The sequence below is a fragment of the Mastacembelus armatus genome, chromosome 22 (assembly GCF_900324485.2).
Source record: "Mastacembelus armatus chromosome 22, fMasArm1.2, whole genome shotgun sequence".
Classification (NCBI taxonomy): Eukaryota; Metazoa; Chordata; class Actinopteri; order Synbranchiformes; family Mastacembelidae; genus Mastacembelus; species Mastacembelus armatus.
This window is the reverse complement of record NC_046654.1, coordinates 4,145,437-4,172,940: the sequence shown is the minus strand read 5'-3', so window position 1 is coordinate 4,172,940 and position 27,504 is coordinate 4,145,437. Positions and strand designations below refer to the sequence as shown.

The window sequence follows — 27,504 nt, the reverse complement described above, 5'->3', positions numbered from 1 at the left end:
GTCCCCTGGAGCAGTGTTGTATAGGAATGTTTGCTGCTATGGCTGGCTCAGTATGTGTAATACAATAGGCCATTGTATCTTGAGGTGGATGGAATTGTTATAAATGCAATTGTGCTGTTGGTGCATTGACACGCTACTGAGATTGAATTTCAGGCGCCTTCAGAGCAAAGTTCCAGGGCATGTTGCAGGTCATGCAGTCAACAAATAAATATGACCCACTTTGTGCAGAGCATTTTGTGTTTTCTCTGGCTTTATGCAGCAATCGTGACTTTGATACTAATGCTAAGTTATATTTTAGTCCTTTCATCATAAAAGTAATGACTACATTTATGGTTATTCAGTTTGCCAGTATAGGTCATTTACTAGAGAAAAGCTTTCATTGTAATAGCAAAGCACTACACAGTAAATACAGATATTGCACACAAATTAGATTTTTTTCAACAAAGCATAGTCCCCCTGGTACTGAATACAAATGCTAAATCCAACGTCTCTGAGAAATATTTGCATCTAAACAAAAAAGATGTGAAAAGTGTAAAATATTGTGCAATAGGCCTTTAATGAGCCCAGTGACGTGAAGAAAGCCTGCCCCTCATGTGGTTCTTCCCTCTCACAATAAATGGGAGCCCAGACTGAACTATGGTCCAACTAAATTTCTGCAGCCACATCACAGTTAATGAGGTGCTGACATTGGCTGGTAAGTTCATTCCTTTAATGCTTAGACAGAATTGACAGGTAACAGCTGTTCAGTATGAAGCTACTATGCACTTTAAATAATGTATTTAAGTTGTGACACAAGTTCATCCGTGTTTAGACACTAATCAGCCGTGGATATTACTGCGCAGGCGCGTTGCGAATCGGGTTTTTATAATGTAACCGTGAAACTCCACGGACTCTTTCTCTGTCATTAGACACAACTGCTTCACTAATATTACTCTTCTTTCTTTATGTTTACTTCTTACATTTATTTTCACGACGCTCCCCCAGCTACAAGAAACTGCACTGCTACGGAAAGCCGAATGGACCACAATTCATCTCTGTTTTGATTTTATGCGTATTGAAGGATGAACACGTTTTTACATCTTTAAAGGATTGACTCACCCAAATTACAAAATAATAACAATACCGAGATTTCTCTGACCTATATTTGTATTTCTGACCTTTATTTATTTATTTATTTATTATCTGCAGTAATAGCAGTTTTGGACCAATGTCCCTGTGCAGTTTTATTTGGCAGGGATGCTCAGGCTGTGACAAGACCGTTTTTAGACAATACTAGAATAGATTTGTTTAATAGTGGCTGTCTGGCAATTTTTTAGAAAATTATTTAGGATCTTTAAGCAGCTGATGACCCGTCCAGGGTGTACCCCTGCCTTTCACCCAAAGAGAGCTGGGATAGGCTCCAGTAGATCCTTGGGACCCTAAATAGAAATAAGCTGGTATAGATAGTGGATGGATGGATCTTTGAGCACTCCATTTCCCAGCGATCGCTCACTGTATTAAGAACTCTTTAAGAACTGGTGCACTCTTGATAGTAATGACCTACTTTGTCTCCTTTTTTTTTCAGTCCAATCACATTTTCCACTGCAACATCACACTGGCAGATTTTTCCTGGGAAACACTAACCAGACGGTGAGGGTTAATAAGAGCAAATACAAAGCTTTTTTAAAGCTGCTTCAGTTTAACTTGCTGCTGTTGTTGTGACATTTGGGACACCAATTGTACAATAGCAAGGCATTTATTTTAAGAAAAATTTAACCCTGTTTTACTTCCTTTGATGGGTGTTGCTCTAGCTTTGACAAAATGATGCAGGCAGTATGTGTCGACATACCAGGAGGACCAGAGAATTTGCTGCTGCGAAATATCCCCAGACCTCAACTTAAAGATGGAGAGGTCCTGATTAAAGTTCATGCAACTGCCCTCAACAGGGCAGACATATTGCAGGTCTGATTCATTCAAACATGCACAATACAGTCTACTGTAAATATGATGACTCTGTGGTTAAATGATTATTTGACAAATTTCAGGTCTAATAGTACTTCTTTCTGTTTTCCACAGAGACAAGGACTGTACCCACCTCTTCCAGGTCAGAGTGACATCATAGGCCTGGAGGTGGCCGGTACTGTGGATACTCTGGGCCCAGGGGTTAAAGGAGGCTGGAAGCCAGAGGACAGGGTCATGGCCTTGCTCTGGGGAGGAGGATATGCAGAATATGTTGCTGTGCCTGAGGAGCTTCTCATGCCTGTCCCACCTAATCTCACACTCTGGCAGGCTGCTGCAATCCCAGAGGTCTGGCTCACTGCCTTTCAACTGCTGGTCTTCATAGGTACCATGCTTTATTTATTCATTTATTTATTTCATTCTTTTGAAAAAAAACAAAAATTAGTATAAGTAAGGGAGGGTCTTATATGCAGCTTATAAAAGCAAAGACAACCAATAAATCATCAATGTTAAATAATAGAATTTTAGGCCAGAAACCAGCATGTTCCTAATACTATATCAAAGATTAATAAACATATTTAGAAAAGTCATATTTCAGTCAGGAAATGCCATTAATAGTAAAACAGAAAATTACATTTGATTAACAATTTGTAGATTGATTAATTTTTACTGTTTGTTACTTTATTGTTTAATATCAATCATTTGGGGACTTTGTTTTAATAAGTGCTGTATGAAAAATAAAAATATTAGCAAGAATAATGTTACATACACTATATGTAAGGGGCATATAACCATATCAGAACAGAACAACAGTTAAAATGCAACTTCATGTTCATCAAAGAGTTTTTTACAGTTACCAACAGGCCAGTATTACTGTAAATTCACTGTAAGTTGTACCTTGTTGCCATCTGTCCTGTCTGCCACAGCTCAGGTGAAGGAGGCTGAGGTGGTGCTGGTTCATGCTGGAGCCAGTGGAGTAGGAACAGCTGCTGTTCAGCTGGTTCGTCTGTTTGGAGCCGTGCCCATCGTTACTGCAGGGAGCCCAGAAAAACTGAAGAGGGCTGAGGAACTGGGAGCAGCAGCTGGGTTTAACTACAGGGAGGAAAACTTCGCACAGGCAGTTCATGACTTTACTGGAGGTGAATTGTGTAGCTTCAGAGGACAGGGGGCTTTACTAAAAATCAGTAGTTGCCGTTGTTTTTTGCACTTAACTTCGTTTTACAGTGATTTGTCAAACAATACAGCAGAGATCTAGCAAAACTGACTTTACCTTTAGATCTTCACACCCATATTAATTATTTAAATGCAAATGGCTGACTACATGGTAATGAAGGAACATGTCACTCACTGTGTTTTTAATAATTTTGACAATGGAGCTCTGTGGCACAGACAAATGCAAACTCAGGCTACATAAAAACAATGGTCTTTTCATGAGATTTGTTGATTTCATTGAATGTGTTAATAAAACCTCACCAGCTTTGTCTTTAAATTTATGATACATGCAATAATTTTATATATATATATATATGTATATATTTTCATTGCTTTAAATCATTTAAGTAGAGAAAAATGTACCTTATCTTGCTTCTAGGAGTTCAGAGGTCAGGGTCTAATCTGGAACAATAGATGCTGTGTCTACCAATTCATCAGAATAACACACTGCACCTCCACAGGCAAGGGAGCAAACATCATCCTTGACTGCATTGGTGGATGTAACTGGGAGCAAAATATGAGCTGCTTGGCCACGGATGGCAGGTGGGTGCTGTATGGCACCATGGGTGGCGGGGCTGTAGAAGGAGAGCTGTTTGGCAAACTTCTGTCCAAGCGAGGACACTTGCTCAGCAGCACACTCCGCTGTCGCAGTCTGCAGGTGGGAATTTAAACCAAGCGGAAATAACACACCAGATGTGTTCCTTCAACTCTGCATGTGAACATGTTGACTCATGTTAAACTGAAATGCAACAATTATGTCTTTCTCTGTGAATGTCATGGCTGGTTTTCCAAAATGACGCAAATGTTAAGTTGGTGTTGTCACACCTCTTGTATTTGCATCCTGAGCCTGATTCCTGCTTTGCTTCTTCTCACAGTACAAAGTGAACCTGATACAGGCTTTTACACAAAGAGTGTTGCCGCATTTCTCAGGCCAGGCTGCCTCCCTGACGCCAGTGATTGACAGCACATTCAGCCTGGAGGACATTGCAGAGGCTCATCAGCACATGGAAGCCAACAAGAACATGGGGAAGATTATTATTAATGTGATTCCTCAGAATCAGGAGACTCAGGGGTGAACAGCTGCAGGTGCATGTTTACAGAAATGTAACTGCTCTGATATGCAGATTTGTTTTACAATTTACAACCTAATGCTTGTTATTTGAAAACTATGTTTCACAATAACATTAACAGTACAGCTTGGTCCACTGTAACATAGTAGAAGTAATTCATTCAGGAATACCCATAGCTAATCGTTCATCAGAACTGTGTTCGTGCTGGAGATGTAGAGAGGCTGTGAAAGCCCTCCAAAATATTTTAGCATCGCAGAGCTACAGTCTTGAAATAAAAATGCATTAACTTTAAGAAAGGCTAATTTTTGTGTTACCTACAAGGTTGTACTTTTTATTTGTTTAACAAAATCAACAAAACATGGATTCAGTAGTAGTAGTTATAATAACAGTCATACACATCAATTAGTTGTGTATAAATATATTATTAATCTATAATAAAACAAATTGTAAATATATTAACCTATTTATTTATTAACATACTCCTATTTGAAATGCATCCATTCTTTACTCTGCTTAGTCCAGTTCAGAGTGACAGGGGGCTGGAGCCAATCCCATCTCACATTGGGCAAGAGGCGGGCGGCATACGCCCTGGGCAGATCCTCAGTCTATCACAGGACTGACACACGAGAACAGACATGCACTCACATTCACACCTACAGGCAATTATTAGAGTCACAATTGACCTAATTAAATTACATGTCTTTGGGCTGTAGGAGGAAGTCCGAGCTACTGGAGCAAACAGACGCACCAACATTTTCTAATTGATTCCCTCGTCATTTCCAAATGTTTCCAGTAAGTACACGTAAAATTAATTTATACCAGTTAGTTGTAGATTTAGAAAGTCGTAAAATGATGTAAAAATCTTAGTAGAATTAATTAAATTAATCAATTATGAAGCTTTGTTTTCAGTGAACTTAATAATGTCCCCATGTATCAATTTTATTATATTACTAACGTTTTAGATTTTATTGGTATTTGCTAATGTAATTACTGTCTTTTAGTTCTATTGAATGTATTGGTCGTCGTCTACATGCTAGTTGTCGATTATACCAATAAAGTTGTTTTAAAAAAAAGATGACGATTTTTTTCTGAAACTTTATTGACATTCCTGACTTCCTGGTTCTCTGCGGCGCCTCTGAACTTTCCTCCGGTCATGACGGGAGAAGTTTAAACAGACCAAGCCGTGGACCGGTTTCCCTGAGGGGGACAGATTTTAGGACGGCTCGGGGACGAGGTTCGGCTCTATGATTCCACCGAAAACAGCGACACTGATTAATCAGTACGTAAAATTTAACGCCTTTCTCATGCTAAAGCTAGCTAAGCTAAGTCCGTTAGCTTTCCCCCCCGCAGGGTTTAAGTTAAATATTTTAATCAAACTAAATCTATATGTGTATTTTTTGGTAATCGGTTAAGACTGTAGGTACATTATTAGTCGTGTGCCCTGTCAGGATGTTTTAACTTTAAGGTTTTTTGTGATTTCTTTACTTCCTCACCGAAGCCATTACAGGTATTTGTACTAGTTTGCCCACAGTCTGTGGTCTGTGTCCACTGCATCGATCAGGACATTATTGTCTGTGTTTGTTTGTGTGTGTCAGCTAAATCTTGAAACATGGAGGACCCACACAGACCTCAGAGGAAGATGTCAACAGCTGGAGACAGCCTGTACAAAGTCTTGGGCCTGGAGAAAGGAGCCTCTGCAGAGGACATAAAAAAGGCATACAGGTTTGTTTGAACACTTACCCTGAGCTAACAATTGGAATTCAGTGTTATAAGTATGGCTGAACTAAAAGGTTTAACTAAGAGTACACGCCCAAAATAAGTAAGTTACAGACTGACCTCATGTACATTATTTCTGATGAAAAACCAATATCGGATAATAATCATGTTTTATCCCAGTTTATACAACATAATATTGTAGATAGTATCTTCAAACATGTCTACATGTTCAAACTCTGACCCATTTATTTGCAGGAAACTGGCTTTGAGACATCACCCTGATAAGAACCCAGACAATCCAGAAGCTGCTGAGAAATTCAAGGAGATCAACAATGCAAACTCCATCCTCAGCGATGAGAACAAACGGAAAATCTATGACGAGTACGGATCTATGGGCCTTTACATTGCAGAGCAGTTTGGGGATGAAAGCGTCAAATACTACTTCCTCATGTCCAAGTGCTGGTTCAAGGTGAGAGGCATTGAATGTGTTTTCAAAAGCCAGTAAGCACAGCAGATATCTAGAGCTGTTTTGATATTGTAGAATTTCTATGTTGATTTTAGGCAGAGCTTTGTTTCTGTCTCCTTAAAAAAAAAAAAAAAATCATCCTTAAAGTAGTTTGTGTGGGCAAAGTGAGAGCTGTGATACAAAAAGTTCATATATAATGAGATTCTTTTGCTTTGTGTTTAGGCACTTGTGGTGTGCTGCAGTATTTTCACCTGCTGCTGCTGTTTCTGCTGTTGCTGCTTCTGCTGTGGGAAGTGCAAGTCTCCAGAAGATAGTCAACATTTTGATTATGTGGACCCTGAGGACCTGGAGGCAGAGATCAGAGAACAGGATACAGGTGAGGGACTTTTGGATTGACCTTAGCTTGTACAGGAAAAAATCTGTCTTCCTGCAGCACAATGTCAGGAAAATCACATTACATTGTAGAGTTGATGTCATTATGCAGATTGCATGTAAAAGTAAAACAGAAACTAAAAGCTTGGTTTAGTCAGTTATCACCTCATCTGTGGCTTCACGTCACTGAAAAACCTATTTGAGAACAGAACTCAAAAATCCTGCACTGAGATACATCTGTAAACTGCACGACATGTTCATGAACCCAGTTTAGTATTAATACAGCATAAATCAAATCAAAGCATTTCAGCATCTTTAGAAAACATTTATTCTCAGAGAGAGAACTGAAGATTGATATGTCATAAATGAATATAGCAGTAAATTAATATTTGGAACCAGCGGCAGGTAGGTTATAGCAGGAAATAACAGCAATACATAGCCAAACCTCATTTTTCACTTTAGTTTTGTACAGATGAAACAAACAAGAAAAAAAAATATTGATTTGTTGAGTTCTAGAGGTTCTGGTAGGTAGATTTCTGCTGCCATTTTAAGAACCAGGCTAGTTGTTCCCCTTGTTTCCAAACTTTCTGCCAAGCTAAGCTAACTTAACAAGAGAGCAAACCTATTTCCCAAAAAAAAAACCAAACTTTTTGTTTATATCACACCCAAATCTTGGCGCCTGTATTTGTTGATACTCTGGAAAGTGTCCTCCCACTCTGTAGCCATGACAACAACTCAAGTTGTTCTGGTAGTTTGGTGTTTGCTCAGTATTCAATTCTGTTTCACAGCAGGAGACCATGTAATAATTATTCAACCAAGCCCTAGTGCTGCCAATGACAAACCAGGTAAAGTTATGAGCTCTTCAGGTAATGTTCACCTGTTCTCTGCTGCTCAATTTATATGGCAGAGTCATGTGCTGTTTCGTGTTGCGGCAGCTTCTAACAGTGTTGGCCCTGGGCGTGGACTGTGTTGTTACCTAATCACATACTAACATTTTACTTGGCTATGCTATCTGTTTAACAACGCCCTCCTTCTAAAGATGTAGCAAAGTAACCTGAGGTGCTTTGTCCATTTATACCTTTGCTGTCACTTGTCACTGTGGATCATGTTATTAGCACTGATCATAGAGGAAATAACAGCTAAAGATCCATATCAGTGATTCTCAATCTGGGAGACAGGATCCTACATGAATTCCAGAGAAGTAACACAAAGATTAATCATGCAAAGAAACTAATAACACAAATTTTCTAATCTTCACGTTTCTGTTGTAAACCACATTTCCACCCTTTTGAAGCACCAGTTACTTGATGTTAAAGTGTAAAAAAGTTTGAGAACCACTGATGGTGAGTGATGCGCTGCTTTTTGTGCACGCTACTAAAGAGCAAAAATGTTTTAAAGTTGCAGTTAGTATTAATTCAAGGCATTTCGTGCTGTGTATTTCCTATGTTCACTTTATTTGAATCATTTGTTCTGTTGTCTGGCCTCCTAATATGACATATAATCATCTTTGATGATATAATGATATAAAACAGAGATTTGGCTTTTTTGCTTGGTTGACCAATTGAAATAATAAATTATTAGATTACATTATCGACTCATCGGTTGCCACCTAATTCTTTCTGTCTTTGAAACAAACAGCTGCTGCCTGATAAATAAAAGCACGGAAACTGTGGTTGTCATTAAAAATACACTGTTTGTCACATTTACAGGTGAGACTGCTCCGATTGTGATTCAGCCTCATGCAACCAACGGGGCCTCAGCTGACAAATGAGTCGAGCTGTGGCCGTCCTGACAGCTTCATCTTCTGGACTGTCAAAAAAAACTGGGTGGTCATCAGTAGCTGTATTAATCATTTATTTATAAAGACTGACTATGAATTTAAATACAGTTTCTGTGTTTGAATGCATATGTTTTCCTCAGAGACTGGCTGACTTGTAGAAAATATTCATCTCAGACGCATGTTTGTTTACATGAATCAAGCAATGATTTGATTGTGCCATTGGATTGTGCCATACCAATGGATTTGTCTTTGATCCAAAGTTATATTTATTTCCCTATTTCCTTTTTTGGATATTGGGCAATATTTGAACTGCAGCGACAGATGACAAGACGTGCCGATCAAAGCTCTGGAACAACTGCTTTTCATGTGCACCTTAAAAATCTACGTTCGGATTTAAACTCCTAAAGTTGCCACATTGCTGTGAGAACATCTGGGCTCACGGGTCACAAATGTTTTGCTATGTTTTAAATAAGCCAATTCCTGTTTTTTTTTTTTTTTTGTTGTTGTTTTTTTTTTTTTTTTTTTTAAGATAGATGCCAACCACTTTGATGCTTAGGAGTTCAGTCATGCGCACATAGAAACATATCACAGAAACAAGGTAAATGAATGATGCAGATTTCCACCCAGATTCCACACTGTGTACAGTATGTTGTAACTACACACTGTGTATGTCAGACTGGGTTCAGACCTTAGCAGTGTCTGATGCTGCATGTTTGTACCCAGTGAGAATTATTATAAGGCTGCCCCACATTGAAAGACTAATTTAATTTCGACAACAGTCTAAAATCTGTTGGTCACTGTGTTCATGTCATATGTGGGGGATGTGAAAAATTCCCATGTTAGTGACAGCACATCACATCACTGGGAAACTAAAGACAATAGTTCCATTGCAAAGTGAAAATTCGTGAAGCTGGGTTTAATTGCCTTTATCAAAACACTTGGACTGATGTGAGACGTCCATGTTTGGTTTTCAGGCACATTCACATTATTACAACAGTACAAATTTTGTAATTATGATTTGGTTTGACTTGAGTTGTCACAATAGCTTTCACAAAAATCCAGTTAACACTATTGACACTAACACTGTATACAAGTCAGAAATAGGTCGTCACAGTAACTAATATGACACAAACCTTCCATTTGGTTATGGAGGTGGAGCCAGGACACAATTAGCTTAGCTCTGTTATATCCAGTGATTGTTCCATCACAGCCTAATTAAAAAGACAAATATAAGAAAGGCAGCATTACTCTGTGCTTATTATATTAAAGCTCAAAAGAAAGTACTGTCTTACAGAGACTAGTGGTAGTGTTGATTAGTTTGCTGTTTGTGAGCTAAAAAAAACAAAAACAAATGGCGTATTATTTAATAAGTAGTCACAATGATCGCACAAAATACCTGAACATTATCTCAGAAGAACAAACAATATTTTAATTGCTTGAGAAAACAAAACAACTTACCGTGTTCATTTTGGTTTCTGTCTTTGACCTGGTGTGATCCAGCTGAGATGAGGTTTTCTCTGAGTTGTGTGAGATGATTTCCAGCCTGTAGATACAGTGACACTGCAGCATTATAATAAATACAGGAATCATGTTTTTGTGTAAATTCTGTGTATTTATGCTGGGAACTTCTATGACAGATTGAGTGTATATTGAGACAAAGCCTTAAATTAAGTCATCTCTTATCATGTTTCTATTAAATTGTGGTTTGTGCTTCATTGGGACTGATTTTAAAGATATTTGTGCATCATTTTATAGCATTTGATCTGTTTTTCTTGGACATCAGGAGGCACATCAGCCAGGAAGTGTATTTATATAGTGTAAACAAACCCAGAGATGTGTTTAAAAGTCAGTTTTGTGTACTTATGCATAACAGAAGATATACATGACAAACTTCAAAAGTGCCTTACTACATTTTAGTGGCATTACAATGGATTTTTTTTTCTTTAAATAAGAACTTTTCAATCATATATTAAAAAGCAAAATTTGTATGGTTTTGTGAACATTCCTGGGTGTTTTACATGTTTACAAACTTTTTTGGATCAAATAAACTTGAGTTAAAATGGAAATGTCAAGAAATTGTCTTGTAATTGTTAACAGTGGATGTGAGTGATCAGCACCAGTGAGCTCAGTAATCTGTCATTGGCTCCTGTTGTGCTCCACCCCTGACAGATAACACATGTTAAAGAGCAGGTGGAAAAGTGCGGAGCTACACTTTAAAACTAGTTAGTACAGAGTAGAGTTCCTGGCTTGTGCATATGGAGTTATCAACAGGTTCAGAGAAACAACCTCTGATTGAGACTCATTTGGATCCTGTCAGCTGGTATGTCAATATTCTTTTCACAAATATGCACAAACTCAGCACATCTACACAGGAAAACCCGTGGTCTGTCTTTCAGGACAAGTTCTCCAGAGGAAAAATACTCTGAGTTCAGTGATGGTGGTTCCAGCGTGGATGGTCTGTGGCCACCTGAGCCTGAGCAGCTCTGCCAGGAGACAAACGCGACCTCCGGGACGGACAGTAGCTTGAGGCGTTTGGCCAGAACGAAGCTTTTCATCGCCTGCACTGTCAGCCTAGTGTTCATGATCGGAGAGGTGGTTGGTAAGATCCGAATAATTGTGTCATGTTATGCAACTAGACAGCGTATTAGTGCAAGTCACATTTACTTAAGTAAATGTTTTAAATTCAGGATGTTCCAGTTTGAAATAAAAACAATGAACACTAGATTATAATGCAGTGCCACACTCTCAGCTTAAAGCTGGATATGGAACATATAATGTCTTAGTACTGAGTTGTTATATTTGACTATAATTAAACTACTGTACTGGAAAACACCCACAAAAGGCCTTTAACGGGAAGGAAAACTATTTAGGATAAGCAATAGATGCTGTGTGTGCAGAATGGATCAGTGTAACAGATTTAGAGTTTGGACAATCAGATTGAAACAATTATATATTGTAAACATACGTGAAGAACATGGATTTACAATACGTCCAACAATCACAGAGGGAGAGAAAAGGACAAAGGGAAATGAAACTAGCCTGCTGTGATTTTCCAGAGGTCTGCTGTAATAAATGTCGTCACACATGTACCTTTCTTCTTCCACTGGTGGTCCACAAGGATTTCTCTCCTCTGCAGGTGGATACGCTGCTCAGAGTCTGGCCATCATGACAGACGCAGCTCATCTTCTAACTGATGTTGGGAGCATCGTCATCAGCATTTTCTCTCTGTGGATTTCATCCAGGCCCCAAACACGCACCATGACCTTTGGATGGCATCGAGCAGGTGAGATCAAAATAACCTAAAAACTGTATTGGACAAGTGATTTTGTAGCCACTACTGAGAGAACTGGGGTCATGTCCTCTGTCTATTTGGAGAATTTGGAGGATTTAGTAACCTTTATTACAGTGCAAGGAGTTGAAAACACAATTTAGACCTTTCTGTTGGACTCATCCAGTCTACGGCCCTGAACACAGTACAAGGTCTGAGCTGTAGAGCTGTAGAAAGGAGGCCACACTCTTAGTGGTTAATGTTAAGCCTTGTCTGTTTAATCCACAGACATTCAGTTTTGACTTTTCTCTTTGTGTAGGGATTAAACAAACAAGCTACAACATGTTAATTAGCGATGTTTAAAGCTGATAGGTGTGTTGGTAGGCTCTCTGTCTCCGGTTAGTTAGTGTAGTTACATCACAACTCCAGACGCTCAGACATGAGTGGGTTCAAAGGCTTGTTCTTGACATTGTGTTGTGGGTGGTTACTTGGCCCTGGTTCATAATTTATCTGATCGCAAATTTAGAAAACAAACTATTATTTGCACTATTACATTGTATAAACAACTTTGTACATTTGTTGTTGTAAACAGAGATTCTGGGCATGTTGCTGTCAGTTGTGTCTATCTGGGCTGTGACAGCAGTGCTGGTCCTATCAGCCATACAGAGGATTACGGATGGGGATTACGAGATCGACAGTCAGATCATGTTAATAACCTCAGCCTGTGCTGTGCTGGCTAACGTCCTGTGAGTAGGCTCAGCTCAATTCCTGGGTTAGTTTTATTTCTTCTACTGTGCAGTCTACAGGGGTCAGACACTCTTTAAAAAGTCTGTTTTATTTAGGATGGTCCTGATCCTCCATCAGTCTGGTGCCTCACACAGCCACAGCCACGGGTTTCCCTCCAGCCTGCTGCAGAGGGAGGGGGAGGGTCAGCGGCACGGACACGGCCACGGACACGGACACGGACACGGCAATGCCAGCGTGAAGGCGGCTTTCATCCACGTAGTGGGAGATCTGCTGCAGAGTGTCGGGGTCCTGCTGGCTGCCACCATCATCCACTTCTGGGTCAGTGTTCACACAAACATAACACGGGTCGGCATCTCCTGAACTAAACCATATTTTTTGCCAGACAATCTTAACTCCAGTTCCAATTACAATATTTACTTTGTCAGGCGCTTCAAGCCGCATCTCGAGAAAGCAGCAAACACTTTGCATAAATTATGATACAAATTGGTGAGGCAGAGAAAATAAATATTGTCATTTTATGAAACTTGCTGCAAGCAAAGTCTTTTGATCATCAGCTTTTGACTGTTGTGCTGTATTCTTCACAGCCTGAATATAAAGTTGCAGATCCAATATGCACCTTCCTGTTCTCAGTCCTTGTTCTTGGGACAACAGTGCCAATCACAAAGGAGGTTTTCAGGATGCTGATGGAAGGTAAACACACAAGCCCATGCCAGTGTTGACAATCTTTCAAAGTCTACAGTTAGTGTAAGCAGCAGTGTTTGTTTTTCTACAGGCACTCCTAAGGAAATAGACTTCAGCACTGTGGAAGAGCTGCTGCTGTCGCTCAAAGGTGTCGTGGCTGTTCACAGTTTGCACATGTGGAGCCTCAACATGACTCACTCATTAATTTCGGTTCATGTTGTCACAGGTAAAGCAGTTAACACTGCTAATCTCTGAAAAGGTTGTGGAAATACACTGTCAGAGATGATAAAGAAGCCGTTGTGTTTTCTGCCTTGAATACATTACTGAAGGACAATTTGTCATGTACTTAACCTTTTTGTCATTTCTATTTTTATTCTACTGTATGTAAGGTTAAGGCATCACATAAAATAACCTTATGAAATACAATATTTGGTACATTATAAATACATTTTGGTGCAGAATTTCCTAGTAGAAGGAGTTTGAATAGAGGATTCTAATGTGTAACGGGGCATTTTACTGATACTTTGGGTAAGGAGGCTGATTATTTATTTATTATTTCTTCCAACACTACCTAATTTAAGACATTTTAATATCTTGGATTCTTTTATCTGACACTGTACAGTGCTAATGAGGTTCCAACCATAGTGGGACTAGTTAAATAAAACAAAACGTACTAGTAACATGGAACAATGAAAATATCAAGAGTTTACTAGTTTCATTACACTCTCAGGCTTCTGCAGGAAAAAGCACAAAGTGTTTCCATCCAGCTGTGGCTAAAATGAGGCAAGTGTTGAGAACATGCAGGTGCAACACAGGTGGTCAGAACACGGGGTGTGCACGGCGGCCAAGGTTGCAGTGCAGATGACGTACTGTATGTTGAAGATTACTGAGAATAATGTCTGTGTCCTCAGAGAAAGCTGCTGATACACAGATCATCCTCATGAAGGCAACACAGCTCCTGCGTTCTGAGTTTGGGTTCTCCAGCATCACAGTCCAAGTGGAGAGATACAGGATTCCTGCTGACAGGATGCTAGGAAGACCATGAATACCGATGTCTTCAAAAAATGAGGCAGGAGGTTCCTCAGCCTCCTGCAGCTTCCAGTTCTCCTGTCTCACTGGCTAAAGGTACAGTTGGATGGTTTGAACTTTCAGGGCCTTGTGGCAGCATTCACCTCAACTTCCCATTCATGTTTTGTTTGCTAGAGTTCAATGTTGTGTCTTCAAAATATTAGCGCTGTGATCCTTGGACAAAGTCTTTATTAACACACTTACAGAGGTCAAGTTTGACCAGGGTATTGATTAAGCAGAATATCAAATTTTATCCCAATTAGCCCAGATGCTGAACAAATGTGAATATTTTTTGTGAATGTCATAAATGTTTTGTATTTGTAAAAATACAACCAGTGTAAACAATGTTTTCATTTACACGTTTTCTGTTAAATCAGTTGAAAATGTTGTAGGCAACTCCTTCACATTAATCATTGCTTGTTTCTGAAGATGTTTTGATTTTTAATTACCAGACTTTTTAGACTAATCTTCAATATTTTTTGGTCAGTTGAAGCTGATTTTTCCTGAAATCTTTGCTTTTGTTTTTGCAACATCAGTGGGAATTTATTTCAACTGACAGTCCTGGTCAAACCATAAAGGCACATAGTTATTAGGTTGTACAGTACGGACAATATACTCATTCAAACAAGGTGTACAAATCATCTTCACACACATATTGGATGCATAGTCTGGATCAAAGTCCTGGTCAAGACGAGAAATGGAATATGTAGCACAGAGATATGAAATTTTTTTTTTTTATGTACTCACATCAGTTTAATGGTAAAAAACAAACAAACAACACAAACTAAGTAATATCTGGATATTATCTGTTCCAGGTTATCCAAAAGTATCTTCACAGTTAAGAATGTGTGCGTTTTTCAACATACCACAAACAACGCCATGAACTCCTTGGTTGAGCGTCTTTGGAACACTGCTAATGTTTTGGTTCGGGGCGTCCATCTTTCCAGTAGTTGCTGTAGGTCTCCTGGAACATGTTCTTGCAGGGTATCTTAGCTTTGAGTTTGGAGCAGATGAGAAAGGAGCCACCCATCTTTCTGTGGAGGGAGTACGTTTCCTCAGGGGGCGGCGTCAGTCGCTCCCTCAGCATCACAGGGATGAGGCTGTGGATGCGCTTGGTGGTGCTCTGAGCTCCAAAGTCAAAGGGCTTCTCAGAGGAGAAGGCCTCCCCGAGGATCATCACTGCATCCACGTGGGCGTTCTCCATCGCCTTAATACGAGACAGGATGAGTTAATCTACAGGCTTTATAGCAAAGAGTGCAGTTACTTATTTTCAGGTGGACATTCATGCTATTTTCATGGTTGTGTGCTTAAAAAAAAAGTTTCAGATCTGAATCTTGGGACTCTGACCTCATATCACAAACCTGTGGTTAAGAATTTAGGATATTATTTGATAATGACCTTGCTAAATTAATCCAGTGGTACAGAAATGCTCCTTGCAGCTATTTATTCCTCTCATTTAAATTCAAAGCCTTCATGTCTAGTACGAATCTGGAAAAGACAATCCACGCACTTATTACTTTCAGTCTTATCTCCTTAGCTGCCCCCTTTTGAATGGGACACAATTTACTTTTGAGGACAGAAAACAATAACCTACAGTACTGGTTAGTCCCCCTGACACTTTTCTGTATTAAAGCCTCAGCTGTTTACACTGGGAACAAAACTGTGCGTATCTGTACAATGCCAATTCAATGTTTCCCACTTACATAGCATTTTAAAAGGCTTTTGGAAAGAACAAAATAACTTGGTAGTAATTATACTGTAGGACACCAGCAGGGGTCAGTAAAGAACTGTTAATGTGATGAACGGTTTTTGATTAAATAGTCAAACAGTTCACAACATAGATTTGTAATCAGGCACTCTAAGTTTTGGGAGGGGGAGCTGCTCATTAGGAGTCTGCAGGTTTTTCATTCAGACTGATCACAGCAGAACATTTTGCAGATTAACGCCTTCACTTCTCAGCCCTCTGCTGTACATAGGTTTAGAGAAGTGAAATTTCTTCTGAAGGTTTGTTTGTTTTCACTTTGGTGCAGGTGATTTTGGGTTAGTAAACCAACTAGAAGCATATCAGTCAGTCCACTACTGATTCATATGCTTTAATGTTTATTACCTTTGACTCATATCCTGTGAGAAACTTCATTTCTCTGGATCTTTGCAGAACGTTTTCTCTGTCCTGATCTGCAGCTGCCTTAATTATCTTATGAGACAAACACACAAGCTTGCAAGTTAAAGAAAAGTGTTAATGTGCTAATCTGATTAAATGCTTGTCTGAATTAAATAAGGCACATTATCATTGTCATTTTAATTCTGTAACAGCCAGTCGGGTCCAGTTCTGTTTTCCTGCAACATTTCTGCAAACGCTGCCTCATGAATTTCATGTCACAAAAGTTTTCCTACACAGAACATCACTCCCAAATGTGTGTTCTCAGATTCTTGTTATAACAATAAAAGTTTCTCATTTTGTTCTTACTTTACATCTTATTACTATACACAAAAATATTCCACTTTAAAAAAATAACTTTTTGTAATAACATGGTTTTACATCCTCATCCCAAGCACTTTACCTCTATGTACGCATCAGTGAAGCTCTTATCAAATCCTCGTGTTGCTCCAAAATCCAACAGTGCAACCTACAGATGTGAACCGAAAGGACAGTGCACCTCAGTGAAAAGGGGAAATGTGGACACTGTGGTGTGTTTATGAAGTGACTGAGAAAAACAAACCTTGTGAGATTGTGGATCAAAAAAGAAGTTGGACCAGTTTGGATCAGTCTGCATGTATCTGAACTCAAAAAGCTCCCTCAGGCATAAAATCAAGATTTGCTCACAAATCTAGTAGAATACAAAAAAGAACTGATTTAGCCACACATTCAAACATGAGTGTGAAACACGATGAGTGAGAAACACGATGAGTGAAAGTATGTAACTTGTCTCTGAGGAATCTGGCGCATTAACTCCGGCACTTGGCAGTATTAAGGTGTAAATTGTATTGTAAGCAGTGTAGAGTTCTGGGTGACCTTAGGATCTGTGGACATACCTCATTCCTGAGTTCCTGAGAGAGGTGAGTGCCCTTGTCCAGAGGGAAACCGGGCACCAGCGTTGCAGTGAGGACGTGCTGGCTGCTCAGCTCATCGATCACTTCAGGCACATTGAAAAACGGGTGATCCTTCAGCAGCTCTCTGTAACACAAACAAAAAAGTTTAAGGTTACCTGTACCCTGACTCCAAAAACTAATAAAACATCAGCAGAGGCTTATCCTGATACCCAGAACAACATACAGTGTCCGATGTTAACTTTAAATTTCCGTTGATCATTCAAAATTTGGGTTGTATGATTTTCTGGTCCTGATTTAAGAGTAATTTTTTTTGTATGTATCTCTTTTTTAAAATAATTCTTATTTCAAAGGGAACAAGGACAGAGTGGAGTGAACAAATCTGATGTGTGATGCTTAGACCAACTGCAGGCAGTGACCTGAAGTACACAGAACAAATACTTTGTAGTAAACATGAGCAGCCATTGCCACCATGACTACAAAAATAGTGGCACCTACAAAAACAAACAGTTCATCAGCACAAAATCTACACCTGCTCTGTTTTGTTCACAAGTGAATTCTGTGAAGCGTGGCACAAAAACACAGCAAAACCTGCTTAGTTTGCACCAAAGATGAATACAAAAACAAAATGCATCTTCCAGTTAACTATTCTACTTCAGACACAAAACCCAAACCTGACAGTAACAGCAGTGACTCCCAACCAGGAGTATTTGTACCCCTGGGAGTAATTTAATTGATTATATCAACTACACTGTCCACCTTCAATACCACGACTGAGGTGAGACCCCTGCCCACTGCTCCGGGTGTGTGTTCATGGTGTGTGTGTGTTCACTGCTGTGTGTGTGCACTTTGGGATGGGTTAAATGCAGAAGCACAAATTCAGAGTATGGGTCAAAATACTTGGCTACACAAGTCACTTTCACTTTTTTCACTTTAAACTTCACTAACCAAAAAACAGAAACTGGGACGTATTTAAAAAGAGACTTGGATATGTTTCACACTGTGTTAACAGGATTAGAAATTGATGTGATGCTAATTGTACATTTACACAAGCCGCTCATTGACCTAAGTCATTCACAACATATCAGCAACACTAGTTATCCAGTGAGCAGCAAAACCAGTTGGGACCCACTGTTAGAAAGTTCGGCTCAGCATAGTGCAAATACATGTAAAATGAATCCTAAAGTGTCTGTGGAGTAAGAACATCTCACGACAACTCACTGGAATTTTTTGGCACATTTCGCCTCTCTTATGTAATCACACTCCAGCGCCAGCTCACGACTCATGACCTCAATAAGGTGTTCAGGAAACAGGCCTGTAAAAGGAAGCAAATGTTGAAAAGCTGAGAATCATGTCATTCATGCTGCTAAGGGTTAGTATATTGACAGTAGTGGATACAGACATTAGACAATGGCAGCTGTTATCATATAAATGATTAAAAAAAAAAAAAAAAACTCAAACAATGTTACCTTCAGGCAGTGCGTTGCTTAAACTCAGAGCAGTCATGATATTATTCACGTCACTGTTGATACTCTTTGCAACTCCCGGGTACTGAAAGAAAATATTAGATCTTTCAAAATTTGCTGCATTTCTCACGGTTTGCGTCAGTGTTTTATCTCTGTGCAAACACTCCTCTCACCTGGATCTTCATGGCTACTTCTCTGCCGTCCTTCAGCCTCGCTAAATGCACCTGACCGATAGATGCAGCTGCAAACGGCTTCTCCTCAAAATACGCCAGCTCCTCCCTCCAGTTGGGACCCAGGTCACTGCTAATGACTTTCTGCAGGGACGTTAGAAACAGTCTTATCTATGAACCTGGTTAAACTGAGTTTATGCTGTTCACTACAGCTCTCCATACTTTACCATCATCTGTTTGGTGGGCATGAAATCCGCACTCTGTCGAACACGCTCGAAGATTTTAGCCAACTGAGGGTTGATAAAAGCTTCGTCTGGCACACAGGAAGAAGAGAAGAGTGCATTCATTGTCTATTTGCTAATTTTGCACAGTGACATACTATGTATAATAATACACATTATACACAGCAACACTACAAAAGTATATATATAAGTATGTATGTATAAGTCATAACAACAGGAGGAACTAAAAGTGAAACTGCTGATGACACCATCAAGACTGAACTATCTTCTTCTGAATCAGGAAATAAAATGTATGATACTGACTGAAGATTGTTTTACTGAGCAGTGATTGGATAATTCATTTTTGACCCAGATCAGACAGAAAAGGACTGAGGATTTTAAAAACACCTTCAAAACACTACTGTAAGTGAGCTGTTTAAAGTCAACAGTGTCAGTTCAGGCCGACAATAGCTCAGCTACAATGGCTCTTATTGTGATCAGCTGGCCTGAGGTTTATTTTCGGTGATGACATTTCCCAGTTGGTAAAGGGATTTTGCCTGTTTGCCAATGAGACTGAATCAGAAACAGGATGAAGGGCGGTTGGGAACCTGAGGCACGGGTTTACTGTCAGTGTTTGGTCTGTGATGAAACCTGAGCCTTTATTTGCTGATACATGCAGGATTATCGTCCATAACATGCCCTGTCAGTGTGCCTGTGTGTGTGTGAGGTCCTAACGGCCCTGTGCTGTGCACTGTCAGTCTGCCCTGAGTCACTGAAGATGACTTCCTTGTGTTTAATGTGAGCTGACAACTCACCTTGAATACTGAGCACCTGACCAATTTTTAGAGCTGCGCCTCGAACTTTGCACAGTGTTCGGACAATCCTTTCAGCATTGGCTTCAGACAGGAATGCACTTGAATCCAGGATGGATTTCTTAGCACCTAGAAAAAAATCAAATAAAAACAACCATTAGTAAGCACCAAATCTTCACAAAAGCAGAAAACGTTAATAAGCCGAAAAACCGTCAGGCACAGGCACATTACTAACTCTGTTGGGTAAGATGTGTGGGTGATTATCAGACTGACTAATTTCACAACATTGCAGATGTGCAATCCTTTTCCCCTGAAGCTTAGTAAGAAGAGACTAAACCAAAGCAGCTGACAGGAACTTTAAGACACTTTCTGATACTCACTGCTTAGCATGTTTTTGTTTGTTATCAAAAAAATACTGCAGTTAAATATTCAGTCAAGTTAAATGTTAATTCTGCACAGTACTGAGCTGTTTTAAATCTCACAGCAGAAACAAACAAGCTCATTATTTCTTCTAATTGAACAAGTTGGCATCAGTTTTCAAAAAAAAAAAAAAAAAAAAAATATATATATATATATATATATATACATATATATATATATATATACACACACACATATATATATATACACATATATATATATATACACACACATATATATATATATATACATATATATATATACACACACATATATATATATATATATATATATATATATATATATAAAAAATTCCCGTCTCACCCCTATGGGTGGTGTGTCTTCCTCAATCTCGGGTCCTCTACCAGAGGCCTGGGAGTTTGAGGGTTCTTCGCAGTATCTTAGCTGTTCCTAGCACTGCGCTCTTCTGGACTGAGATCTCTGATGTTGTTCCTGGGATCTGTTGGAGCCACTCTCCCAGTTTGGGGGTCACAGCCCCGAGGGTGCCGATTACCACGGGGACCACTGTTGCCTTCACCTTCCACATCTTTTCTAGCTCTTCTTTAAGCCCTTGGTATTTCTCCAGCTTCTCATGTTCCTTCTTTCTGATGTTGCTGTCACTTGGGATTGCTACATCTACCACACTACGGCTTTCTTCTGTTGTTTGTCCACCACTACTATGTCCGGTTGGTTAGCCATCACCTGTTTGTCGGTCTGTATCTGGAAGTCCCACAGGATCTTAGCTCGGTCATTCTCCCTCACCTTTGGAGGTGTGTCCCATTTTGACCTTGGGACCTCCAGCCCATACTCGGCACAGATGTTCCTGTACACTATGCCGGCCACTTGGTTATGGCGTTCCATGTACGCTCTGCCTGCTAGCATCTTACAACCTGCTGTTATGTGCTGGATTGTCTCAGGGACATCTTTGCACAGCCTGCACCTGGGGTCCTGCCTGGTGTGGTAGATCCCGGCCTCTATCGATCTTGTGCTCAGGGCCTGTTCTTGTGCCGCTACGATCAGTGCCTCTGTGCTGTCTTTCAGTCCAGCTTTTTCCAGCCACCGGTAGGACTTTTCGATATCAGCCACTTCTTGTATCTGTCGGTGGTACATGCCGTGCAGGGGTTTGTCCTGCCATGATGGTTCTTGCTCTTCGTCCTCTGCATCGGGCTTCTGTTGCCTGAGATATTCACTAAGTATTCCATCGCTTGGGGCCATCTTCCTGATGTACTCATGGATCTTGGCCGCTTCATCTTGGATGGTGGCTCTGACACTCACCAGTCCCCGGCCTCCTTCCTTCCTCTTAGCGTACAGTCTCAGGATGCTGGATTTGGGGTGAAGTCCTCCATGCATTGTGAGGAGCTTCCTTGTCTTGACATCAGTGGCTTCTATGTCCTCTTTTGGCCAGCTTATTATGCCAGCGGGGTATCTGATGACTGGCAGGGCGTAGGTGTTGATGGCTTGGACCTTGTTCTTCCCATTTAGCTGACTTCTTAGGACTTGCCTTACCCTCTGTAGGTATTTGGCTGTGGCTGCTTTCCTTGCGGCTTCTTCCTGGTTCCCATTTGCCTGTGGGATTCCAAGGTACTTGTAGCTGCCCTCAACATCCGCTATGCTGCCTTCTGGGAGTTCAACTCCTTCAGTCCTGACAACTCTCCCTCTCTTTGTTATCATTCGACCACACTTGTCCAGTCCGAATGACATTCCAATGTCGTTGCTGTATATCCTGGTGGTATGGATCAGTGAGTCGATGTCTCGTTCAGTCCTGGCATACAGCTTGATGTCATCCATGTACAGGAGGTGGCTGATGGTTGCCCCATTTCGCAGTCGGTATCCGAAGCCAGTCTTAGTGATGATCTGGCTGAGGGGGTTCAGGCCTATGCAGAACAGCAGCGGGGACAGAGCATCTCCTTGGTAGATGCCGCACTTGATGGAGACTTGTGCTATTGGCTTGAGGTTGGCTACTAGGGTTGTTTTCCACAGTCCCATTGAGTTCCTTATGAAGGTTCTTAGGGTCCTATTGATGTTGTACAGCTCCAGGCATTCCAGGATCCATGTGTGAGGCATAATATATATATATATATATATATATATATATATATATATATATATATAGGCAGTCATACCATCCAAACCTAATCATTACCTTTAACCAATAAATCAAATAAAAACCCTCCTCTTACCACTTTGTTGTTGACGTTTGAAACTCTTCTTGGCCACTTCAGCGACCGCCCCGATGCCGAGTCCAAGAGCCAGACCTGCAAGAGTTAACGTCATCAACCTGGGAATTGTTTCTTTCATTACCCACAGCAGTAACCTTCCTGATGCCCTACTCTGCATCTGATAACAGCCACAACAACACAGGAGGTGATAACAGCAATCACCAACCAGATGTGGGTCTAATTTCTCAAAACAAGTCCTTAAAAGTTCAGGGGGCAAGAAAAAGTGAAATAACTGATACTGCTGGACGTGTGCTGCCCTTTGATGAGAACCAATCTGATGGTTAACAACATATTTTATTTTAGCTGGATTTTCAGACAGGACTCGTATGTCTCTCAAACATTTTGTCAGCTACAGATACTCTGTAATTCTAGTGCCGGGAAAGAGTCGGCACCGCCCCCAGTCTGACCCCAGAGCTGGAAAACCTCGTCAGCTTAACCCAACACACTGTGCAGGGATGAAGGAAAAACAAACAACTTTCCCTGTAACGTTAGCTAAAAGAGAATAAAAACTATGTATGTGTTAAAGGGCTGTGTGATCAAATTACATACACTGTGCTGTGGTGATTGAAAATGCTGCTGTTGATGTTGTCTGCAACTGCAAATTCATATTGACTGTAATTTCAATTTTTTAGGTACAACAATCCAGATGAGTTAGTTCAAAAACATAGCTTCAACCTGTTTTTTCAGCTATTTGTTTAGCCTACAAAATCACAGAAAAACAAAAAATAATCACCAACCTATTACTTTTCTGCATTTTTGCTTAAAAAAAAATACAGGAAATAAAAATTGTTGCAGATTCTAGATTCTAGTTAGTTTATTAACGTATGGATGTACACTTGTGTGATGCTAACAATTTTCCACCGATCTTAACACACTACAATAAAACAGACAACTGTGAACAAATAAACATGAATATAAACAATGCAGCTTTCAAAATGTTTTATGAGGATGGAAAGTATGTGAGACCTCAAGGACACACACAATAATTTTGGTGAGATATAATCCTTGCCAAATATTCTCACCACAAAAAAATGGTAAGAATATTTCTCAGGATACTTTAGAATTTAGTGAAAAAAGCTAAAACAAATAAATAAATAAATAATTTATAAATAATCTTCTTTCTGATTCACACATGAGCACAGCTTTACGGCACCTGGCTACAGCCCTGCCCCTGTCAGCCGCTTTACTGAAGGGAACACTGGCTGCAGTGTGAAATATTTACATTCTGCAGATTGGGGTCTGGGGATTCTGAAACTGAACCATGACAACCTTTGCCTCACTTTTTTCAGCTGGTGTAATGTGATATACCAATATACCAGTAGACACACCTACCTCCAAAATTCACCAGCCTTCCTATCCGTGTGACAGGCACCTTCCTCTCTCTGGCCTTTTCACTGAGCTGAAACAACAGAACTAAACTTGAATGACAAGACACAATCAAAACGCTCCTGCAGACACAGAAGCAAAAACCACAGCAGCCAAAACAAGTAAACTGATCAAATTCTGATAAAAAACAAAGACTCGATACCACTTGCTTATATTGCTTGATGTCTGTTTTCCTGCTGTTTTCTGCTTTGTCGATGTCCGCTGATGTCAGCCGCCCCACCGTGGTGTTGTCCTGGTTAAATAACCTCGTATGTCCACAGAACAGCTGACTTGTCCAGTCCCTGCGGTATCTCAGCCGCCCAGCACCGGGGGCTCCACTGCAGGTCCCCTGGCTGCCATTCACACTTCCAATGAAACGGGTGCTGGAACAAGCTCCCATAGTGGAATATCTACGAAACTGTGCTGCTGTGGCTCCGTGGACACAGACCTCCTGTTTGATGAACGTCTCCTGGATGACAGAACATGATTCAGTTGAGTATTCATTAAGGTTTGCAGTTAACACTCAAGGCTGGATCACAAGCCAGGTCAAATGTGTTGCCCTGGGGCAACAAGTCTGTCCTGGGTCACAAATGCCCCCATATTTACTCCAAGGCCGTGTGTGTGTGAGTGCGTGTGTGTATGTGAGTGTGAAGGCTGCTATTAGTGCGTAGAACAGTTAAATAGCAAATAGTTCAAAACAAGCGTTAAAACTTCTATTTGTCCTTCATTTGGCTGCACAAACTCCCAAAACGTTTCTTACTGAGAAAAGTGTAATGATTCATTTTTTCCTTATAATGTTAATACAGTTTGCAGGACACATGTCAATATGTGCTTTTATTAGCCTAATTATTTCATCTTGTGTGGTACACATCTGTAGGTATTCACAATATATCCAATTAAAATCTGCCAATATTCCCACATGAGGAGCTGGAACCAGTTAATTTTGTGCATTCGTGTTTGAAAAATGACTTAAACAAGGACTTAATTATCAAAATTGCTGCTGATTAAACAGCTGATTGACTCATCATTAAACTGACTAATATTTTCAGCTCAAGGGTTCTGGGTGTCTGGGGGAATAATGAAGCTGCCATATGTGTCATGTGTTTATGCAAATCAGTGGTCAGAGGAGTTGCCTTAGCGGGGGGTCACAAGACGACATATGGAAAAGAGAAAACTGACTAGGGTCCTAGAGCCTGTAACAAATAAATAAGACATTTCAGAAAGCTTTAAAGGGAAAAATCACCAGATGGACGACAAATGGATGCTGTGACAGCAGGTCACAAGTTAGAAAACGCTTCTTTTGAAGGACTCAAAGACCCAAAAGGTTTAGTGGCAGTGGTTTAAGTGTTTTGGAAATAAATATGGCAGAAACAGACAGAGGAGGCATCTGGGTTGTTTGTGAAACTCTATCTCTTTCTGCAGCAGAGCACCATGATGGACAAACCACGGCTGACATGCTCACCGTTGCTGATCCCACGGCGTGATGGAAGTTTACCAGCCCCTGGTTCCCGGCACCGGGGAGGCCTCCTGGTTGAGCCCTGCTGGCCGCCTGCTTCATCCAGATCAGACCCCTCCAGACCACAGCGTCCCCAGTCATGGTGCCGTCCCGTTCAGACCTGCACAGGAACAACAGGCCTCTGCTACAGTTTGTGTTTAGGACATGAGGTGTGATTGATGAGTGTAGGAGGAGCTGATTGGTGCTATTGACCATCAGTTAACACTCAGTTGCCAGTTTATTAGGCACGCCCATCTAAAACCACAAGAGGCCTGCACTAAAGTCTCCACTCATGATGTGATAACAGTTGTTTTTGGTTAAAACAGCTTTAGAGGTGATGGTGAACTGTGTGATCATTTTAAATTGCACTGTGTTGTGCTGACAGGAGTTTCTATGATTGTGTCCACAGCAGCACAGTCTACAGGCTCCACACAGTGACCACACAGTTCAATCATTAAGTTTCAAAACTGAACACAAACATGGAAATAAGTGCATGAGCGCTGCATTATGGTGCATTCGTTTCTGTTCGCTGTGCCTAATAAACTGAGCAGATGTTCCCATGTGTGTGGGATTAAGAACCATGTTACCATAGCACGCCTATTGGGCAAAACAACCGAATCTAGTCTTTTGATTTTGCAAGCTTCAAGGGAAAACGTGCACGCTGGTAAATTTTAAAACAAACATGTAGCAAAAAAAAGCAGTGAGTTCAAAGACTTTACGGCTGATTTGAGAAAGCAGGAAATCCAAGTTGTACCCACCAGCAGACACTCCACCGCAGAAGTCCTCTCAGCTCCGAGAGCATGCAGCGAGCATTGTGCAGCTGCAGCACCCGCCGTTCACCTTGATTTGACTTCACGCTAACTCTTGTAAACACCTCAGCTCCGGCGCGGGAGCAGGCGGGCGACGAGCTGAAGGACACGCAACTTCTCCCCGAGGTGCCCCCGGGGGAAGTTTAACAAACACGGGCCAATGAGGCAAAGTTCGGCCGCTGCGTCCGAGTATCAACAAAGCTCCGCACTGGTCGGACGGACTGTCAATCACCGCTCAATGTGGCGGGCACTCTGCTGACGTGTCCACTCAGGGCGGTCCGTGAAGCCAACACGTGATGCGTTCACAAGCTTCCCGCACATAATGGCTCTGATTATAATTCGCACTAAACGACAAATTACCGTTTTTTGTTTGTTTTTTTTAAGCACAACCGCATCGATAAAAGTGAAAATAATTTATTTTAAAATTAAGTGAAATGCCTGGCTAAAAATAAGAGAAAGACTTTGTTCCCGAGATGTAAGTTTCAGATTAAACTTTAAAATAGTAAAGACATGAAAATAAGACACAAATCACTAACTAGACTATGTTTCTAGTTTTTCCTGCGTTTATTTTTTTTTTCTTCTTATCTTGGACGTAAGTTTCAGTTGTACAACACGTGCTTGTGTCTTTCTGTGAATGTTAATAAAATGTTGGTATAAAAATGGCTTTTTATTTTAAAAGGCAGGGCCTGTCTAAAACAAGTTTCAACAAAAACTGACCATTATTACCTTTATGAAGGGAGGATTTATTGTAGGAATGGTGGATTACTAGAGTTAGGTATACAATAATGTGGAAAACAAATATATTGGGTGTATGAGTCACTGCTTTTACTTCTGCTTTGTTGCTTTACACTGCTGAGTTGCGTTTTTATTACTGTAGACAGTTTCATGAGTGGTTTAACACAAGTTCAGAACTCAAATGTAGGAGCTGAGGAAGGAGCATTTAAAAGGCAACAATAGCTCATAATACTGTGACTGACCCAGGGCTGTTATAGCTGGGTGTAGCAGCTGATAATTAGTGAATGATGAATCACCTTTTAATTATAAGCCAATATAATATATAATACAAGTATACAAGTGATGAGGGAAACTTCTAAGTTAATGATATCACTGCTTAGATCAATAGGTGCGCTGTGTTGTGGCATGTCTTGAATATTCACATAG

General features: G+C 40.4%; 4 protein-coding genes across 8 annotated transcripts; 3 read left to right on the top strand and 1 right to left on the bottom strand.

The window, feature by feature from the left end:
• Positions 1–555: 555 nt before the first annotated feature.
• tp53i3 (tumor protein p53 inducible protein 3) lies at positions 556–4,526 on the top strand. 2 transcript variants are annotated; one of them, XM_026305664.1, is made up of 7 exons: positions 556–694; positions 1,565–1,629; positions 1,791–1,941; positions 2,056–2,323; positions 2,865–3,077; positions 3,612–3,808; positions 4,026–4,525. In XM_026305664.1, the coding sequence occupies exons 3-7, from the start codon at positions 1,801–1,803 to the stop codon at positions 4,224–4,226; spliced, it is 1,020 nt and encodes a 339-aa protein (XP_026161449.1). In that variant the 5' UTR covers positions 556–694; positions 1,565–1,629; positions 1,791–1,800; the 3' UTR covers positions 4,227–4,525. The 2 variants fall into 2 exon arrangements, with proteins under 2 accessions (XP_026161449.1, XP_026161457.1); XM_026305672.1 differs by lacking the exon at positions 556–694 and having other exon boundaries at positions 1,570–1,629; positions 4,026–4,526.
• A 787-nt stretch (positions 4,527–5,313) lies between these two features.
• Positions 5,314–10,275, top strand: dnajc5gb (DnaJ (Hsp40) homolog, subfamily C, member 5 gamma b). 3 transcript variants are annotated; one of them, XM_026305685.2, is made up of 6 exons: positions 5,314–5,499; positions 5,816–5,942; positions 6,192–6,405; positions 6,625–6,778; positions 7,563–7,640; positions 8,484–10,275. In XM_026305685.2, exons 2-6 carry the CDS (start codon positions 5,830–5,832, stop codon positions 8,543–8,545), a joined length of 621 nt encoding a protein of 206 aa, XP_026161470.1. In that variant the 5' UTR covers positions 5,314–5,499; positions 5,816–5,829; the 3' UTR covers positions 8,546–10,275. The 3 variants fall into 3 exon arrangements, with proteins under 3 accessions (XP_026161470.1, XP_026161480.1, XP_026161489.1); XM_026305695.2 differs by having other exon boundaries at positions 5,315–5,499; positions 7,563–7,619; XM_026305704.2 differs by lacking the exon at positions 7,563–7,640 and having other exon boundaries at positions 5,315–5,499.
• Positions 10,276–10,732: 457 nt separating this feature from the next.
• LOC113129637 (zinc transporter 2-like) lies at positions 10,733–14,329 on the top strand. Of its 2 annotated transcripts, XM_026305661.2 has the most exons (8): positions 10,733–10,874; positions 10,951–11,153; positions 11,691–11,837; positions 12,415–12,568; positions 12,665–12,887; positions 13,154–13,259; positions 13,342–13,476; positions 14,162–14,329. In XM_026305661.2, exons 1-8 carry the CDS (start codon positions 10,810–10,812, stop codon positions 14,293–14,295), a joined length of 1,167 nt encoding a protein of 388 aa, XP_026161446.1. In that variant the 5' UTR covers positions 10,733–10,809; the 3' UTR covers positions 14,296–14,329. The 2 variants fall into 2 exon arrangements, with proteins under 2 accessions (XP_026161446.1, XP_026161445.1); XM_026305660.2 differs by having other exon boundaries at positions 10,733–11,153.
• coq8ab (coenzyme Q8A, genome duplicate b) lies at positions 13,941–26,539 on the bottom strand. Its single transcript, XM_026305656.2, has 15 exons — positions 26,293–26,539; positions 25,502–25,655; positions 24,203–24,508; positions 24,007–24,073; positions 22,636–22,710; positions 20,039–20,164; positions 19,230–19,315; positions 19,006–19,146; positions 18,836–18,917; positions 18,588–18,681; positions 17,352–17,493; positions 17,039–17,146; positions 16,880–16,945; positions 16,426–16,512; positions 13,941–15,525 (listed from the first exon to the last, which is right to left on the bottom strand). Exons 1-15 carry the CDS (start codon positions 26,334–26,336, stop codon positions 15,232–15,234), a joined length of 1,872 nt encoding a protein of 623 aa, XP_026161441.1. The 5' UTR covers positions 26,337–26,539; the 3' UTR covers positions 13,941–15,231.
• Positions 26,540–27,504: the final 965 nt, after the last annotated feature.